Below are 21,088 nucleotides of genomic sequence, written 5' to 3'. Positions count from 1 at the left end.
CGAAACACTTAAAAAGACACTAGCATTGTTTGCGTTTTTCATTCAACATTGCTCGATGATGAGGTGAATATACAGCCACACGTACCATAATATCGAACATACTCCTAAAGAACCGACCAACTAAAAATTACAAAATCCTTTGATGATTTTGTGCATATTACAACACAAGTGGGTTAGTGAGTTTTTCTCAATTAATTGAGGAGGGACAGCTTGTAAAGCCTTGTCTTGCCAAGTACACCATATATTATAATAATAATATCTAGTATGTTTCCTTTGGGATTATTTTTTATTTAAGTGAAATAAATATAAAAATTACGGAAACGCATAAAATATAAAGTAATTTTTTAAATGTACAACATATCGCATCTCGGATATTAAGAGAAAAATTAAAAAATAAACAAATCTCGAATATTTAAACTCCGTTCTGTGACACAATGACAGTTGACACATTTAGGGTGCATGTTAAGCGGAGAAATGGGTACTAAACATTTGAGATAAGTGTAAACGTTGAATAAAGTCTCAGTATTCGAGATACGTGTAAACGCCTAATGCGGGTCTCAGTATCTGAGATACACTCAAACGTATAATGCGGATCTCAGCACCTGATATATGTGTATTATGATATAGGTGTTTCTGCATTCTGGATATTTTAGAAAAAAAACTCTATATATATCCTTCCATCCTCAACTATACCCTCATCATTCACAATTTAATCTTTTTCTTTCTCTTCTCTCTGTTTACCCTTTAACTTTGTTCTCGTGGAGAATAATCAGTTCTTTTTGTGGTAATTTATCCCGATGGAATAGTAAGAAACGGTGGTGAAAGAATAATTTTTATAACCACTCGCATTTTTGAAAATCTAAATAGAAAAAAAATTCCAACTTATTTTATTAATTTGGGCTCTTATTTTTAGAAACTAACTTATTAAAAATAATTAAATTGATTTTTTAGGAATATTTTGAATTCTAATTTTATTTTATAAAAAAAGATGATTAATTTGATTATTGTAGTTTTAAATTTAAAATAAATATTTAATTTGTATAGTCACCACCGTCGTCACCGCTAACTTCATCCTTGTCAAAAATGTAAAATCCTCTCCTTTTTATTAATTTCCTCTTTTTTTTATTAAGTGATTTTCAATCGATTTAGATCTTTCTTATTCAAAAGGATCAATTTTGATTCGTTTCTATGAAATTCGAAGCTGAATCATGATCTGAGTTCATAGAAATTTTTTAATTTTTTGTTTTGTTCGTGGCATTTTATGAGGTTTGTTTGTATAATTAAGACTAGCTTCTATTGTGCAATCTGCTATTAGCTATGATTTTGTATAGTTTTTGTGAATTAAACTGAAATTTTTTGTTCTTTCAATTTGATTTTGTGTTGTTCACATTTGTCCTGTAAATTTTGGGAAGTAATCATTTTATTTACCAGAAGATTAGAAATTTCTATAGTGAAATTGAAAAATATATATTGATAATGATAATTAAATCTGAGATGGAGAATCTGTTTCATATTGTTTGGTTAAGAACTTCTAGGAGAATCATTTATAAATTATAACTTATGCATTAGTTGTATCATCAATTAATTCAAATAAGTTGCTTGGTGGAAAATGTAGAATAAACAGTGATGGTGGGACTGCAGAATAAACAATAGTGAAATGAGATATCTTCATCTTTTAAAAAATTATTTTATTTAAAAAGATGATTTTAATACTTTTTTTTTTAAAATAAAGGAGCTCAACATACTAGGTAGAGCATTCAGCGTCAAACAACAAACAGAAGGTAATTCCAAAGGTACCAATCAAACTAAAGAAACTCACATGTCATTTCCAGCAACGCCATCAACAACACTTAGGAATGGGCATCTCTCCACTCGTTGTAGCTGAGCATGGTCATGTGGATGATATCTTCTACACCTTTCGTTTGATTCTGAAATATCCTCCTATTTCTCTCCGTTTAGATATGCCAAATGATCGCACAAAAGCACCTCAAACGCTGCTTGCAATTCTCTTTCCTACTCGGCTCATCTGTCCAATTTAGGAAGTGGTCCTTCATCAACCCCAGAAAAGACCAGAGCCGGCCAAAAACAGATAAAATATAGGAACCTAATTAAAAATTTTGCAAAATTATAGGGACCAACAGAATAATTAAACCTATTTACAACTCTAGTGTGACTTTATAAGTCATTGATTTTGTTATTTACAACTCCAGAATCTGTAGTGAATTTTTCGACAATGTTTTTGTTTTGTAGGTTTTTTGTAGAGACTTTGCAAAAGGAAATGATGAAGCTGTGTTTGGTTGTTGTCCAAGGTTAGTGGGCAAAGTAACGCGGTGGGACAAAAGACTCTTGGCTGCTCGGACAGGATGGGCATGGATTGAGAGGGAAGAACTGGTCTCATTCTTTTTTGGTATTGTACTATTGTCATTTTGCCCCTTTAAAATATAAACCTTAGAATGCCTCTCTTCCTATAACTAAAAAATATGCATAGACGCAAATTTGTGTCTCTGTTCCTACTTCCACTGTCCTCGCCCAAGAACCAAACACAGCTTGAATTCCACTGTTCATTCTTTTCTCAACTAAACATTGAATGAAAATAGGAAATGAAACCTTAAACCATTCAGATCTTTAAATTTGAAACGGTGTCACTGTCTTCCAAACGAGTTTCTAGGAAACACACGGCCTATATCATGTATAACTAAATCTTTTCATGGTATCTCTTCATCTCAAACTGCTTGCATACTCCAATAACTGAATCTTTTTGCATATGAGCTAAATGTTAAAGATTGTTTTCTTGGGAGTGTTTATGGGTTTTTGATTTTATGGGGAAAGGAAAGGAAAAGGAGGGAAGGGATTGAAATTGTAGGTAAAGTGAAGTCCATTTTACTTTTCAGACCCTTACATTCCTTCTCCTTCCCCTCCAAAACCCTTGTATCTGTTCACAATTTGTGTATGTGTCACAAGTCTTCATGAATCTTCTGCATTTCCAGGTGATAATTTTGAGAATTAGAATCTTATTCATTTTAACAATTTGTAATGACTTGAATTGCTCAAAATTGAAATTTTAATGGTATTATGGTAGCATTTTTCAGGCCTCGGAAATAAAGAGATTCTAGTTGTAGTTGGTATTTAATGATTTGTGGGACTGATTATTTGATTTAGATGGCAAAAGTTTATTTGAGTCTGAAGCCGGTTTTCTTTGCCCTTTTTCCTCCATTGTGTTTGATTGACAGCATCAACTCTCTGAGCTAGTATGCACATCGGAATTACTCATCCTTAGTGATCCTTAATATTAGCTTCTAGGTTATTATGTTCATTAGAAATGAACCAATGAATCAGGTTCTGATGTTCAAGGTAATGGTTGCAAGCACTAACACGTTTTAAATTGTGTGCCAATGTGCAGTTGTTGGGAGAATTGACTATTGGACTTGGTCATTCTCAAGTGATCTTTATGTTTTTATTTTACTAGTTACTTGCATGTTCCAATGTTGTGATCTTCTTGTTGGTGTATCATGTTTTTATTTAAACATGCATTTGTAGTTGCCTGACACATTTAAAAAAGGTAGCTACTCCAATGAAAATTTAATGATTGTCATTATGTGAAGATACATTATTTTGACTATTGGATGATAGATCGTAAGACTTGATTTTATTTGAAGTAAAAGTATTACTTTATTTAAAGTATTGCTAAATAAATAAGTTACACAATTTAAAGAAGAATCATCATAAAAAGATATTTTTGGTATTTTCATAGGAGTAGTTACCTTTAAAAAATGCATGTAACTAGTGCTGGTGAACCTACTTGATTTATTTGTTTTTATGATATTTGAAAAATTCGAAGTATACGGTGGAGTGTAAGATCTTGATACTTCTTTTATTATTGTTTTTGGGAAAAGCAAGTTTAAATGAAAAAAAATCAAATATAATGTTTGGAAGTAATTATACAAAATAAGCATGACATGAAATTAATAAGTAGGTACTTATTTTATGGAACTCAAATAAAACTAAATTTAATTTCGTTATTTTACTTATCTATATTCTTGTAATCTTGTTCGTGTAAGTTGGGTTTTGTAACTTTAGTCTATTTTAACTTCACTAAATCTAAAATTCAAATTCTGCTATTGTTCGAAGCGAGTTTACGAACTGATGAAGTGGAAGCTGGAACTGGAGATCCCAATTTCGTCACGCGTAGAACCAGACTAGGTGGACAACCTGCAAGATACTCCGATACTAAAGTCAGTAGGGTGTTAGGCAGTGAGAGTCTTTTTTCCTATACTTACCTATTGGTTGCCTTATCCTTTTAATTTTGCCCTTTAGAGCTTCCGTTTTTCCGGTATTTAGTGCTAATTGCAGCGTTTTACTATTGAGATTCAACGGTTATGAGCTTTAATAGTGTAGCCGTTATGGTGATTTTGTCGTTACCTCATGATGTCGATTACGAGTTAATTGCCTCGTCGGTTACGCCTTCTTTTGTCCATAACAGCTATATTTCAAAATCAGTGTTATGTTAAGGTATTAAAGAAATCAAATACTAACAATTCTAACTTTAGATTAGGGACGACAAAATGAGTCTAACTAATTAACCAGTCAAACTCGTCTTTGGCTTTTTAGATAAGGTAACATATTTGACAATCTTGAGTTTTTAATTTTTTTATTTTATATTTTTTTCGGCTTCTATTTCCGTTTTGAAATCCAATTTAAATTTTAAACGTTTTGCCCCTGATGATGACGATGAGGGTCCTCTGTTAGCTTCGGGTAGCTGTGAGAACTCTGTGCTTACTCTCCTTGCTTCAACCCTTGGCCGTTCACCTTTATTATAGAAGGGGAAGCTTCCAAGGTTGAAACCGGTTCAACCAAGCTATCAACATCTTCTCCAACACACAGCAGGTTCGGACACAGAGAAGAGAGAGGAAAAACCGAAATCAAATCAACATGCATGTACCTCTCTCAACCTTTTTCATCAAGCTTCTTCAATCTGAGCCTTTGATCTTGACTTTGGCTCCAAGAAAGAACACTGACCCTTGATGAACCTCTGATCTTTGACATCTCCTTCTTTTCCATATTTGCTTCTTCCTCTTCATAGCTCCAGTAGCTACCTTCTCTCTTGGATGAATAAAAATGGAAATGAGCTTTACCCACTGAGATCTTCTTCTCTGACCGAGATAGATCTTGTCTATTCTTGGCATGAAGATCTTGAAGCTTCTTCTTGAAATCTTGCCTTCAATAGTAAAGATCTTAGCCACACCATGCTTCGGATCTTCCTTCTTTAGAAACCATCATTAACCTAGCCTTTTTCTTCTTCATAGCTTCACTGTTTTCTCTGATAACTTGTTCACTCTTCTTTCCTGAGTGAAGTGACAACCGAAACAACAAAGAGAGAGAAGAGAGAGAAGAAAAAAAGCATTCAATGTAAAATTAAATGAAATTGAATTGTGGACTTCGGTTACCTATGTGAGCATTTAATCAAATTGAATTTTGTGTTCCAGTAACCAATGCATGCATTAAATTTATTTAAAATTTGAATTCCATCATCAAAAGAGAGTGGATAACTGAACCACTTCTCTTTTCATTCCTTCTTTCTTCAATTTCAGACCAAAGGCTTTGTTGTTCTATCAAAAAGATTGTTTTGTGCTGCACATTGGTTTCCTGGCCTAATTAGCTTTTGATTCAAAATGGATTTTCACAAGGCTGTTCATCATTGCTCCAATTTGGGCTTGATCAAATTCTGGCCCAATGCTAAAACTGCACACTAACCAAAATCCATTAGCTAAACAATTTGAGAATAATAATTTTATAATTTTTCTAATTAATATATTAATAATAATGTTTGATCATCACAAAGAATTCAAGTTTTTCAAACTCAACAGGTTGAACCTTGGATATTTTGATATTTAGAAGTATGCATGTTTGACTACTGTTTATTTTCATTTGCGCAATTGTTTGAAAGTAGAATAGGAACAAGAGATCGTTTATTCATACGTCAGTAAACTCTCTGTCCTTGTAATAATTGACAATTGACATATTGGGCGTCTAGCCTCATTAAAACCCTCCTTAGGTAAAATTCGTATTTGGGAAAAAATCTCTAAGGAAAAAAAAAAGAGTACCTTCATCTGCTGATTGAAAAGTTTACAATCTATACAACTTTAGTGAAGAAATATTCCAGTTTCCCGATAATGAGTCGCCTTTTGGTGTTTGTAGCTGGTAAGCCCCCATTCCAAGTACTTTTGCAACCCGGAATAGTCCTTCCCCATTTACTGCGAGTTTGCCATGTGATGGAGGTCGTCTTGCTTCCTCTATTCTTCTGAGGACGAGGTCTCCTTCATTGAATGTTCTGGGTACCACTTTCTTGTTATGTTGTCTTTCGATAAGTTGCTTCATTGCTCTTTGTTTTATAGCTGCAATTTCTCTATCTTCCTCCATGAGGTATAGTTCGGCTTTCCTTGTGTCAATATTGTGGCTTTGGCTGTATAGCTCGGCCCTTAAGGTAGTGATGCCGACCTTAATTGGTATTAGTGGTTTGTATTATTGTGTTATAGCTCCACAATATTTCTGGGATTAAGTCTGCGCATTCACCTTTCGCATCGGTGAGCCTTTTTCATTGCCTGCAAGATTACTCGTTAGCTGCTTCGGCCTGTCCATTTGTCTGTGGGTGCTCGACCGAGCTAAAATGATGTTGTATGTTAATTTTTTTCAAGAATGATGCAAGTTTGCTATCTGCAAATTGCCTACCGTTATCCGATATTATTTCTTTAGGTATTCCAAATCTACATATGATATTTTTTCATATGAAAGACTGTACCTTTTTTGCTGTTATTCTTGCTAATGGCTATGCTTTTGTCCATTTTGAGAAATAATATATTGAAATTAAAAAAAATTTACCTGTCCTGGTGCTTTTAGGAATAGGCCGAGGATATCGAGCCCCCATCTATAGAAAGGCCATCTTACCTCCATACTGTGTAACACTTCGGCAGGCTTTATTGAAATAGCGACATATTTTTGACAGTTGTCACATGTTTTTACCTTTGCTATGCAGTCCATTTTCATTGTTAATATCCTGTTCAGACAATTTTGGCCGCCAGTGCTCGTCCTCCTATATGGTTGCCACACACGCCCTCGTGGACCTCGGTCATGACTTCGTTGGCTTCGTCCTTGCCGAGGCATTTTAGTAGTGGTTGTGAGAAACCACATCTGTACATTTCTCCTGCCACAGTTGTATAAAAACTTGCTTTTCGTCTAAAGATTTAAGGATTAGTCTCGTTTCTGGGAATGGTCTCTGCACTAATATACTCAAGAAAAGGCATTCTCCAGTCATTTGTATGAGTGATGTTCATTATGCACAGTGATTCGATAGGATTTTCTAGTGTAAGTTGTGCTAGTGCCGACGTGTGTGTGTTTGCTCTAGTAGCGGTGAGTTTGGACAATATATCTGCTCTAGTGTTCTTCTCTCTATGCACATGCGATATAATGAATTCATCAAACTTTGAAATAAGATCCTTTGCTATGAGCCAATACCGCTCTAACAGAGGATCTTTTACCTGGAAGTCTCCTTTGATTTGCTGAACTACCAATAGGGAATCACAGTATACTGTTAGGCGGTGTACATGGAAACTGAGGGCGAGCTTTAGACTTGCTATGAGCACCTCATACTCAGCTTGGTTGTTGCTTGCCGAGAAGTGGAACTGAAGTGATTGTTAGGCCATTACTGTTTATCCTTCCTTTAGTACTATCCCAGCTCCACTTCCCTCGCGGTTTGATGCTCCATCCACCTGTAACTTCCAAACCTGTTCGTCATATTGCTCATTGGCGGTAAGTTCGAAAACAAAGTCTGCCAAGATCTATGATTTCAGAGTTGGTCTTGATTGAAACTGAATATCAAACTCAGAAAGTTCAATGGACCATTTGGTCAGCCGTCCTGCCAATTCTGGCTTTGTCAGTATCTGCCATAATGGTTGGTTCATCCTTACGACTATTGTGTGGCTCTGAAAGTATTGCCTTAGCCTCCTTGCTATTGTTACCAATGCTAGGGCCAATTGTTCTATTCTGGGATACCTTTTTTCGGTTGGTTGCATGACTCTACTAACGAAGTATACTGGTTTTTGTGCCTTTCCTGTCTCGATAACAAGAACTGGACTTACAGAATGATTAGAAAAAGATAAGTACAAATACAAAGGTTTGCCGATATCTGGACTTTGTAGTACTAGTGGTGAGGATAGGATAGCCTTAAGCTCAAAAAATGTTGTTTCACATTCTTTGGTCCATTTGAACTTTTTATTCTTGGAGATCGTCTGGAAGAAGTGGTATGATCGGTTTGATACTGCGGGCAGGAATCGTGACAGTGCGGCTACCCTTCTTGCTAATTGTTGTACTTCTTTGATTGTTTTTGAACTTGCCTTGTTGAGTATTGCCTCACATTTTTTAGGGTTCGCCTTAATCCCATGTGAAGTCAGCATAAACCCGAGGAATTTTCCTCTTTGTACCCCAAAAGGACATTTCTTTGGATTGAGTCTCATATTATATGCTCGGATCTGTTTGAATATTTTCTCTAGGTTGTCACAGTGCGATCCTTCTGATGAAGTCTTGGCTACCATGTCATCTACATAGATCTCCATATTTCGACCTATTTGCTGATGGAATACATTGTCCATTAGTCTTTGATATGTTGTACCTGCATTCTTTAGGCCAAATGGCCTTACCTTCTAACAAAAATTTCCATGTTCTGTTATGAAAGCTGTTTTGCTTTGGTCTTCTGGATGCATAAGAATCTGGTTATAACCAGAGTATGCATCCATGAAGCTTCAGCTTTTAAACCCAGAAGCGTTATCTACTAGTTTGTCAATACAAGGCAATGGGTAAGCATCTTTTGGACATGCCTTGTTAAGATTTGTAAAGTCAACGCACATGCGCCATTTACCTGAGTTCTTTCTTACCATTACCACATTTGAGAGCCATGTGGTGAAGCAGATCTCTTTGATGATGCTAGCATTAAGGAGCTTCGTTGTCTCTTCCAGGACTGCCTTCGCCTTTTCCACTCTGAGGTTTCTTTTCTTCTGAGCCATGGGTCGGATTGTTTTGTCGATGGCGAATTTGTGGCAAATGATGCTCAGGTCTATCCCTGGCATGTCTGATGGGGTCCAAGCGAACAAGTTGGCATTGTCTTATAGTACCTTTATTAGTTTTGATTTCTCCTCTCCTTCAAGAGCTCGGCCAATATACGTAAATTGTTCTGCCTTTGAGGTCAGAGGAACCCTTTGGAGTTCATTTGCTGGTTGAGGTCTTTCCTGGGAATCTTCCTGAGGATTGAGTTCTACTAATGATAGTACTTCGTTTGTGCTGTGGACAGCCTACACTTCTTGTTGAGGTTTTCCTCCTGTGTTGGCCCTTTTTAGGCTTGCATTGTAACATTGCCGAGCTTGTTGTCGATCTGAGTGTATTGTTGCTATCCTGCCATCTGATGGGAGAAAAAATGCCGGTTAAGAATTTCTGAAAAATATTTTCTAAAATAGCGTTGCAAGTACAGTCTTAACCGACGAAATTTTCACTATCAATTTAAATTGTGTCACAATTAATAATAAATAACCGGGAGTAGAATCCCGGGTCGTTTCCCTAAGAGTTGACACGAGATGCAAATTATTGGTTAGAATTTTTTTTTAATATTTTCTGAATTTGAGAACGGAGAAATAAATGGCTAGGAATTAAAGTAATGAATGAATAACAAGAGGTTATATGTATTTAAAATAAAAAGCCTTGGTTAGGGGAAAGAATTGGAGTTTCTATCCTTGTTGTCTTTCCCAAGTATAATAGTAAAAGTTCATTGCTCCCACTTAGTTATCCTCTAACAGTTGAAGGAAAGTCAAGTGGCTGTCACTAACTCTGACTCACAAGTCCTAGTCACTTCATGGGAAAGGACTAGAGTTGGTGAAAATCGAGTTAGCCAGCAATCCCCAATTACAGATTAATACTTGAGTATCACAACTCAAGTGTTTCCAATTACCCAACCCCCAACCAAGTTGGGAGTTTTACTCCATTAACATGAATGCCATTTTCATAAACACATAATAGGAGTAAATAAAAGACATGATAATTATGAAAAATTAATTAAATAAAAATTGGCACGAACAATAATTAACATGAATCAAACAAGTAATAAAAATAAATATAAAGATACTCCAATGCATTAATAAGATTCAAAAGTGACAAGATCAAACATGAATTCAATAATCAAATGGAAAAGAGTAAATAAGGGAATTTAAGAAGAAACTAGGAACAAAATGATGAGGAATGAAGGTAGCCTTATCTCTCTCAAGATCCAATTCGAAGATAAAACTAAGAATGTCAAAATCCTAGAGAGAAGTAGGAGTTTTTCTCACTAGAATTCAAAAACCAATAAAAAACTAAAGTGAAAGTGAAAGTGTAGTCAGTCTCAGCTCCATCCCTGCCTCTAGTCTGTGTTTTCGGGCTTGAATCTGGGTTCAAATCAGCCCAGAAATCACCCCCAGCGAGTTCTGTTAAGTGCAGCACGTGACGCTCTGTCATGCGTACGCGTCGGCCACACGTACGCGTCGACCACGCGTACGCGTCGCTGAACCTTGCACCTGGCCATGCGTACGCGTTAGTCACGCGTACGTGTTGCTTAACGACGCTTCTAGTCATACACACGCGTCAGCCATGAGTGCACGTCGCTCCTCGTTTCTCAACTCTTCAATTTCTTGTGTTCCTTCCACTTTAACCTGCTTCATCTTCCTCCTTTAATCCATTCATGCCATATAAACCTGAAAACACTTAACAAACACATCACGGTATAGAATGGTAATAGAGGAAGATTAAAAATTAACAATTTTAAGGCTTAGGAAGCATGTTTTCAATCATAGCACGAAATTAGGAAGGAAGCTTAAAAACATGCAATTTACATGAATAAATGTGAGAATAGTTGATAAAACCCACTCAATTCAGTCCAAAATATATCATAAAATAGTGGTATATCACCATCTTGTACCTGAAACTTAACACATAGATGTAAAGTAGATACCACTGCTCTGAATGTGTTCAGAGTAGGTCTTTTTTTTAAGGATAATATTGTAAAGACTGGGGCAGTCGACTATAAGGTATTGGACATCAATAGTCCTTGATAATGAGGTGTTTCCCATTGTCGTTTTTAACCATATGTAGCCTTTTATTGGGACCCTTTCCCCAGAGAACCCAACCAGTTCTCCGAATGAAGGTTGCATAGTTTTTTTAGATAGTTTCATTTTTTGGAAAGTAGAATAAAATAGGACATCAACGCTACTACCTGGGTCCAAGAGGACCTTTCTTACCAACAACTCTCCTGTTTGGATGGAAATCACTACTGGGTCGTCGAGGTTTGGGCCTGGTGAGGATAGGTCGGCCTGGCTGAAAGTTATTTTGGGTTCTGTTGTATCACCTTTCTTTGGGGTACTATTTCTTCAATTGCCAGCATTGCCCAGTAACTTCGTTTTCGTGCCGCATTTGTCTCACCTCCCCCAGTAAATCCTCCAGATATGCAGTTTATGACCCCCTTGGGTGGATTAAGGTTGGACCATCTACTGTAATCTTTTTCTTCCGAGGTTCGTTGATGCTCTTCTCGGTCCCGAGTACTTTCCCTATTTCTTCATCCTTCGACATACTTGTCTAGGAGACCTTGTCGGGCTAATCTCTCTAATAAGTCCTTGGCAATTATGCATTCGTCCGTTATGTGTCCATACTTCTGGTGAAAAGCACAGCGTTTGCTTTTCTCTATAAATCGCTGATCCTGGTAACTTCCTGCTCGGGCAGGAGGCTTTATTATTTTGGCATTGAGAATCTCTTTGATTATTTTTTCTTTCTTTATATTGAATCTGGTATAAGCATCGAATTTTGGTGTGAGCTTGAAAGGTTTCTTTGATTCCTTATTGCTTGGTAATTTGAAAGCCTTTTCCTCTTCTCTTCTGGGCAGTTGTCTGTCCGTTTTCTGAGCTTCACGGAGTTCTTTGACCTCCATTTAACCTACAACCCTTTCTCGGAACTCTTCCAGTGTCTTTGGTTTGGTTACTGCAATCGTCTCCCGGAACTTGCCAGGTTTGAGGTCGATTTTAAGGGCGTGTAGGTGGACTGCCGGGTCTAAGTCTGGAATCTCCATGGTTGCTTCAGCGAACCGAGTCATGTAGTCCTTTAGGCTTTCGTGTTGCCCTTGTCTGATTGTGCCTAAGTAGTCTGATCTGTGCACATATATTCTTGATGCGGCAAAGTAATCGATGAAAGATCTCGCCAGCTCCTTAATGAAGAAATTGAACTTGCAGACAACTTGGAAAACCAGAGTAATGCAACACCAGCAAGATAAGTTGGAAAAGCTCGACAAAGCACATGTTCATTGTTAGTGCCATTAAAAAATATCATAAATTGAAATTTCTTAACATGAGTGCGGGGATTACCAAACCCCTTGTATGGCTCAAGGGCGATGGGTAACACAAAGTTTTTCGGCTTCTGAAACTTGGTGATCTCTTCGGAGAAAGGGTTGTCTAAGGTCAACTTTTCCTTTGGCGGGCTGATGTTCAGAGGGTCCGTATTACCCTGAGCCAAGCTTTTGGAGTTTCCTTCCTCATGCTTTCCAGCATTATTGGCGGAAGATAGCTCGGCTATTCTCTGAACTTCTGCCTGAAGCTCAGCATTCTAAGCTAGGAGCTCTGCTTGTATGGGTTGTTGGATCCCATTATCGGCCATGCTTGAGGATCGGAAATCCTGCAAAAAAGAGTAAAAAGCTAGGCAAAGAAAATAGTAGGGTTAGATAAATTTCGGCCCCACAGTGGGCACCAAATGTTCTGTTCATGTGCAGCCGAGGTATGAAGATTCCTTCCGCTGACGTTCAGCTTCGATGGAGAGTTATACGTCGTTCTAGGCGAAGGATAAAACACATCGGCAAAATGAAACACCACGGCGGGAGCACCTGCAAAAAGCACTCCGACGCTCAAGTTAGAATAAGGTGTTAAGAAAGCAATGCAAAGAAGAAATAAAGTGGATTGTGTGACTTGTCCTTCACTGAGCTTATTGGCTCGTTTATATAGATGAGTGAAGTGTTTGCTTTCTTTTGTTTGTTCTGATCTTTTAGTAATATTGTGAGTGCCGTTATTATTGGTAACGGACTGCAGATAATATTTGACTAATTTAAAACTGCAACCGAGTTGCGTAATTGAGCTCTTCTACTAATTTTTCCGAATTGTCTGGTCAGTTTCGATTTGATGTCATTTGCGAGTTTATAGGGTACACATCAGTTTTTATTGTTCTTGTTCTTGATTGTTGCTATTTTTTATAGTGTTGTTTATTTGCTATGTTGCTGTTTTTCATATTTTTGAATTCTTATGCTGTGTGCAGTTTAATTTTTTATATTCTTTGTATTGTACTTTGATTATTTAATTGAAGAATTGCTCCTAACAAAGTTAAAAGATATGTTTAAGAGTAATAGAAAAATTATTATTTGGGAGTATGTGATCCAACGAAGTAATCGAAGGTTCTTGAATATAAGTCTTTTGATTTTGATGATTAATAATAAATTTTAATATTTATTTTTAATATTTGGATATTTATTTAGTTTGTATTTAAAAGAAATTATAACATTTTAGGTGATATAATACTTTTAATTTAGATACCATTTTAAATTTTATGTTAAAATATAATTATGTTTTATAATTTTAATGTATTATTTATATTTTATTATAAAATAATATTTCGACTGAACTACGGCGGAAATTAATTTCTAAATGGAAAACAGAACGGTGAAGTGCAGATAAATGGATGCATGGGGTGATGTCCATAAATGTGGACCTGTGAAGATCAGAGACCTGCAAAACGCAGGTAACGTTTTGCAGGAACAAGAAACAGAAAATTGCAGGCCCTGCAAAACGCAGGCTGCGATTGGCGTGGAAATGGAACAAGAAATTGAAACGTGTCCTGCATGCCGACAGGACCAAAACTTGACCAACTTCGAACTGAGCAAAACGCAAAATGCGTTTGTCAGTGAACCAGAGCAAAACGCTGGTTACGTGTTTTGCAGGCTCTATACATGCATGCGTGCAGGGGGTTCAGCTGGGTCCTTATAAGTGAGAAACACAGATTGAAGAAGCATAGTTACTGAGTATGGTATAGGGAAAAAAAATGGTGCGTGACTATACCAAACCAGAAGATCATATTATTGAGTATTTGGATCATCCCCATTTTGTAAGTAAATTTTTTTAATATTTAACAATAAATATATAAATTTATTTAAATTTTATTTATTTGTGTTGTAATTAGTAGTATTGAGGTTATTAATATAATATTATTATAATTAATATTTTGCGTTACGTCTTAAATTTTTTAATACCGGTATTATTATTATTATTATTATTATTAGGCAAATTATGTTATCATGGTAGAAAGAGTTTAGGAAAGAAACGAAGAATTATTTAGAAAAGTATTATTTTTATTCATATTTCTCATTTGTGATTACAAAGTTCTTATCGATATATAGACCAAAAGTACGCTAAGAGTACACTCGTTATAAAATAATATCCTAATAAATTAATCTCTTTATTGTTAGTAACGTTGTTGTTATTATTATTATTATTATTATTATTATTATTATTATTATTATTATTATTATTATTATTATTATTATTATTATTATAGTGGATCTGTTAATGAAAATAATTTATTAATAATATTTAATAAGAATAATGTGTAATAAATTATTATTTTTTAGTGATTTACTATTATTTTTTATGATAGTAATAATAATAATAATAATAATACTGTCATCAACAGTAAACGGTTTTGTTAATAATGTTTACGTTGAAAAAAAATTATTATTATAGATATTATAATAAATGGTTTTTTCAGTAATATTTTGTAATAAAAATTAATACTGTATGTTAATAATAACAAGCCTCGTAGGCTATAGTTATTATAATAAATGGTTATTATTATTGTTATTATTGTTATATTTGGATAACTATTATTATAGTTAGAGTGTTATTATGATTATTTTATAATACTAGTTATGATAGTGAGAAAAAATTATTATTAATTTTTAATAATTAATAATACTGTTTAATAAATAATAGATAAATATTCGTGATTTTTTAACAGTTTATTATTATTATTATGTTTTAACCGGTATTATTTAGAATTTAATAATTATAATTTTTTTTGCAGGCTATCAGAAATTTGTTGTCCAGAAAATTGGATCCGCCAGATACGTTGAATGAGGTAGTTACAGCGACATTGGCATTGACTGGTTTTCAACATGTTTCGCGAGTGGGTGAAATGAGAGGTCATTCTGCACTACTGAGTGCTTTGGTGGAACGCTGGAGGCCGGAGACTCACATGTTTCATCTTCCAGTCGGTGAAGTGACGGTAACACTGGAAAATGTGAGCTATATTCTTGGTCTCCTGATTAATGGGGATGCTGTTACGGGTAGATCAGATAGCAGCCACCAGTTTTTGGTGGAGAACTGCATTGCGTGTTTTGGTCGGGAGCCCGGTCCGGACGATCACGTGTTGGGAAAGGTTAATATTGCTTGGGTCCCGCGGTGCAGAGACACCGAGCCGTGTGATACTCAAGAGTCTCTCGAGCGGTACGTCCGAGCGCACATTTTCTGCATGCTCGGTACAGTTGTGTTTCCGGATAAGTCGACCGTTTCACTGAACTCGAAGTTTCTACCGCTACTTAGGGATTTCCACCGGATTTCAGGGTATAGTTGGGGAGCAGCCAGTCTGGCACACCTATACAGATCGTTGTGTCGTGCCTCACGATACACCTGCAAGGAAATGGATGGCCCACTGATACTGCTTTTTATTTGGGTGTGGGAGCGTATGCCGTTCCTGACACCTATACCCCGCGATCAACTCGGCAATATTGGTGTTCCACTAGCGCGACGGTATTGGCTTTTAGCGTTGTTGTTATTGTTATTATTATTATTAAGCTTATTCATATTGTTATTATTATTATTATTATTATTATTATTATTATTATTATTATTATTATTATTATTATTATTATTTTGTTCTTCTTATTAATAATGTTATTATGTTTTCGTTAGGGGGAGTCATTGGCGCCGATATACGAGATATATACGGCGGCCCACTACGCATTTTAGGCGAGGTCTCGATGACATGGGAATTGACGACGTAAGTTGTACCATTAATGTCCAATGTTTTTATTCAGAACAACAGTTTTTCTAATCGACCTCTTGGTAACTATTATGCAGTTTATATGGCGGCCATATATGGGAGTGGGGATTCCGGATGGCCTCGAACCCCATATGTTCATGTGCTCCACTCAGTCGCCTTTAGTGTCATTCGAGTGCATAGAATGGCACGCGACAGATCGGGTCAGACGACAGTTCGGGATGCAGCAGCTACCAACAGGCCCCGCGTTCAACCTTGGTCGTGATCACTGCAAGCGGCTGACAGGACATCAGAACCATGACTGGAAACAAATTTACAGTCAATGGGTTAACAGATGGACATTTGACCGCTATAACACATTGCAGCAAGGCGAGGAGATTATTGACTTCCATCCTCTCCCAGTGTACTACGACTGGTACACGCAGTAGTATGGGATTCACCTGCGGCTGTCAGATAAAGTTCCAGGCGGAGAGATAGGCGCCGATGAACCGCAGCAGCAACAGGAAGAACCAGCTGGCCCTCACCAGGGTGTCCCGCCTCATGAGCAACAGGAACAGGTATTGTTTTTAATTCCTAGTATTATGGTTATTAGGTTTATAAATAGTTATCAGTAATTAGTATTACTTGTATTTACTTGTTAATTAGGTGCCGGCATATAAGCACCACTATCAGGTCCCGGCGCATGAGCACCAGGTTCAGATGCCGGCATATGCCCAGCAGTTTCAGGACCCGACATATGCCCAGCAGTTTCAGGACCCTGCATATGTTCAGCAGTTTCAGGACCCGGCATATGTCCCGCAGTTTCAGGATCCAGCATATGCCCAGCAGTGGCCGGCATATCAGCAACAGGCAGCATATATACCGGAATCACAGCCGCCTCAGGCACCTGAGCCCTACATACCACATCTGGTAATTCCAGCCTAGGGTCACTTTAGTCCGTTGGGTGGATTGGACACCATCAGCTTCTCTAAGGTCCTGAAAGATACAGATTTTCTCGGCCCGATGCAACCGCAGGAAGGGCCTGCTACATCTCATCATTCTACTGGTCATCGCGCCACTTCAGGTCATGCTAGTGACTTTGACTTTGATCACTCGACGGGTCATGTAGATCCGATCGGTCCGTCCGTACCACCACGTGGTCAGTTGTTTGATTTGAACGAGTACCCGCAGCAGGACGAGGGAGACTTGGGGTCCGACTTGGAGCAGTGGTATGATCTTGGTGGAGCGAGTGCTCCGGGGATGAGTGGCAGCGGTTTGTATGACACTAGTGCTGTGAGCATGACAGATTTAGGTAGTGGTCCTGACGTTGGCAGTGGGCTGGACGCCGGTGTGTCTCAGGGTCATCCGTATAACTTACGGACACAGACTGCGCCTCCGGACAAATACACCCCATCCTTGTATTCGAAGAAGGCGCCGAGGAAGTAGTCTACTGTAGTTGATGGGTGATTCAGGGTTGTATTCATAGTTGTATTCGGCATTCGTATTCAGTATTATTATTATGACATATTTAGATGATTCTGTTAAGTAATTATTATTATGACATATTTAGCTTTGTACCCGTGTAACTCTAAAAAATGTTAACTACGTTAAAAACTTTATTTATCATAACGAGATTAAAAACTTTATTTATTATAAATTGTTAACTAGGTTAAAATACATGACGATATTACATAAAAAGTAACATATAATCGTGACGTAGGTGATAACAAAGTTACAATGAAAAGTTTAACCACTAATGACCTTCAGCGGAGCTTGGACCTGCGCGCTGAGGACATCGGCTGCGGCTATGTCCCTCGCGTCCACATATAGTGCACCGGCGAGGACCACGCATCTCACGTGAATCCATCTCATTCAAGTAGCGGGTGGACTTCGGTCTACCTTTCGTCGCGCGCCTCAATGTCCAGTTGGCGATCACCTTCGCTCCTTCGTATCTATCCCATGTAGATGGGTCACCCATCGGAACAAACTCGCCTCTGTAAACCTTGCAAATTTTAGACATCTTGTACACATCGTTTACGTACACTTGCCAGTCGAGATGCTGATTGGCGCAACATGCAAGCACGTGGTGACATGGAAGTCGTTCGACCTGGAAATGGCCACAGTCGCAATGTCGTTGCGCAAGGTTGACCGTGTAAATGGTACCATCTTGCATTTCGCGAACCTCAAACATCTCATTGCGCCTGTCAAACCGGTTGACCACAACGTTTCCTGCACGTCGAAAGCTTTCCTCAACTCTCTTCATTGCAAATTCTGAATACGTGAATCCGTTGCGGTGACGCTCATGAGCCTCGGTACTCTTCCGAGTGAACAACTCATTCAGCCGATAAAAAGTTGACCGGACAAGGGCAGTTACGGGAAGGTTGCGTGCACCCTTCAGGACAGAATTTATGCACTCTACCAAGTTTGTTGTCATATGTCCCCAACGATGACCACCATCGAATGCCAACACCCATCTCTCAACACCGATCTCATCGCACCATTGAGTATATGCCTCACCCCGCTCTTTAAGCCTTTGGTAGTTTTTGTTGTACTCCTGCTCTGTCCTAGAATAGCCTGTTGAACAAACCATTTAATCATAAGCAGATGCCACAAATTTACTATGAATAGAACCATAACAGCAATTTGAAATACCTGTATTCACCACAAGTTTGCGCAAATATGGAGCCTTGAACCTCCTTAAGAAGTTGGACCCGATGTGCCTGATGCAATACATGTGCCACGCCCTTGGTGGTGACCATGCACCGTTACTGCGAGCTATTGCAGCGTCGATGGAGGTATGGCGGTCAGAAATAATACCCACACCATCAATGGTAACAACATATCTCCGCAAATTGGTTAGAAAAAACTCCCACGCGTCTGCTATCTCGCCCTCGACAATCGCAAATGCAATAGGCACAATGTTTTGATTCCCATCTTGTGCAACCGCTACGAGAAGTGCTCCTTTATATTTTCCGTACAGGTGCGTGCCATCAACCTGCACCAGTGGCTTGCAGTGTCTGAATGCTACAATATACGGATAAAAGCTCCAAAAAACACGGTGCAGAACTCTTACACCTTGAACCTCCTCACTCTCGCGGTAAACGGGGAGCGTTTTAATTTGAACACGAGACCTTGGCATCTTCACTGTCATTGCTTTCAACCATACTGGCAGAGTCTGGTAAGAAACTTCCCAATCGCCGAAAATTTTTGCGACAGCTTTCTGCTTTGCCAACCAAGCCTTACGGTAACTCACAGTATAGTTGAACTTGCCTTGAACTTCTGCAATAACAGACTTCACCTTTATCGAGGGATCTGCTTCGACCAATGGCCTAATGGCATCTGCAATTGTGTCTGAGTCCAACTTTGCATGATCTTGTGAAATCGTGCCCATGGTGCACGTGTGCTTGCCATTGTATCTCCTGATCTCCCAACAAGCTTTTTTTCGAATCAAGCTAGCTCGGATAAGCCAGTCACACCCTGCACCATACCCCTTGCATTTCGCATAGAATGTCTGCGGCTCAGACTCATACACAGTGTAATCAACTCCTCTAGAGATGGTGTAGCTTTTGATTACAGATATCACCGACTCTCTCGAACCAAATTCCATTCCGACACTAAACTCGCCATCTTCCGCCGCAATATTGCCTTCACCTACGACATGCGCACCGCCATCAGTCAGACAAGGCAAATAAAATAAGCACTATAGAAAACTTCAGTTAATAATTATGACATACCTGTATTCGCATACTCAGGAAATTCCGGAGCATGCATGGCTTCGAGATCTAGAGTCCACATAAAAGACGGAACACCAAACGGGTGCTGGCTTACAATCGCATTTGTTTCATCTTGCACCGCCGAATTGCCTGCCAAGTCTCCGTCATCGTTTTCGTCATCGACTTCATAGTTAGCTTCGAATTCGTCTTCACTGTCATTATTATCTTCTTCCCAATCTATATCCCCGAGCTCATCAACATTGATCTCGTCGTCGACCATACTCGTCCCCGGCTGCTGTTCAAACTCAACGTACAACTCTATCATCGGCACGTGAGATCGAGTTTGTTGATAAATATACAACATCTGCTGCATACTGGCATCGTCAATGATGGGCATTATTTGAAACTGTATTAAGCCACCAAATACTTGCACAGGACTTCTGTATAAAAGATTGCTCACCCTTTTCAAAATGTGGCTTTGAATGTTATTACAAAGACCATTTTGCAACTCGACAAAACCCATGGTACATGGAATGGCAAATGACAACGGACATTCACAAACAAAAGTGACTCCTTCATGTGTGTTTGTTACAACCTCACCGTTATAATATACTCGCAAGTTTGCAACACCTTCCATAACTTCAGCCTTAACTAACTATATTTTTTTGACACAGTTATCTGCAAAAAAAGCACCTCTCTAAAGACTTTATGCAAGAAAAAACAAGAGGAGAAGTGAAGATGAAGATGAACATCACCGAACTTCATATTTATAGGCAAACTTGTGGATTTAAATATTATTTTGTGTACAAAACGCAACTTGCGTTTTGGGGCTTCCAAAAAAAAATTTTTGATCCTAACAAAACACAACCTGCGTTTTGTGGGCTTCAAAAAATTTTTCCTTTTTCTGACATAGTAAAACGCAACTTGCGTTTACTATTAAACAAAAAAAAAAAGAAAAACCAAAACGTAAACTACGTTTAGTATATTTTAAAATTAAAAAAAATAAATAAACACAAAACGTAAGTTACGTTTTGTTACTGACCCATAGCAGTGCAATATTTTGCAATGCATCCATTTCATGGTGTTACTCCATGAATTTTTTCATTTGCAAAAAAATTAGCCGAACTACGGTCGAATTGGTCGGAGTAATAAATTAATAAATTATTAACTAAAGAAGTTAATGAAGATTTGGTTTTCAGAATCTTGGTTCATAGTGTGATTGCCACGTCATAAAAAAAGTGGGG

General features: G+C 37.8%; 2 protein-coding genes across 2 annotated transcripts; one reads left to right on the top strand and one right to left on the bottom strand.

The window, feature by feature from the left end:
• Positions 1–14,139: 14,139 nt before the first annotated feature.
• Positions 14,140–16,317, top strand: LOC130935490 (serine/threonine-protein phosphatase 7 long form homolog). The gene is made up of 3 exons (XM_057865258.1): positions 14,140–14,202; positions 15,178–15,902; positions 16,233–16,317. Exons 1-3 carry the CDS (start codon positions 14,140–14,142, stop codon positions 16,315–16,317), a joined length of 873 nt encoding a protein of 290 aa, XP_057721241.1.
• Positions 16,318–17,884: 1,567 nt separating this feature from the next.
• On the bottom strand, positions 17,885–20,481 carry LOC130935482 (uncharacterized). Its single transcript, XM_057865248.1, has 3 exons — positions 19,866–20,481; positions 18,784–19,782; positions 17,885–18,705 (listed from the first exon to the last, which is right to left on the bottom strand). Exons 1-3 carry the CDS (start codon positions 20,479–20,481, stop codon positions 17,885–17,887), a joined length of 2,436 nt encoding a protein of 811 aa, XP_057721231.1.
• Between the last annotated feature and the right edge of the window lie 607 nt (positions 20,482–21,088).

The sequence above is a fragment of the Arachis stenosperma genome, chromosome 1 (assembly GCF_014773155.1).
Source record: "Arachis stenosperma cultivar V10309 chromosome 1, arast.V10309.gnm1.PFL2, whole genome shotgun sequence".
Classification (NCBI taxonomy): Eukaryota; Viridiplantae; Streptophyta; class Magnoliopsida; order Fabales; family Fabaceae; genus Arachis; species Arachis stenosperma.
The sequence above is the reverse complement of the archived record's forward strand: the minus strand, read 5'-3'. Positions and strand labels throughout refer to the sequence as shown.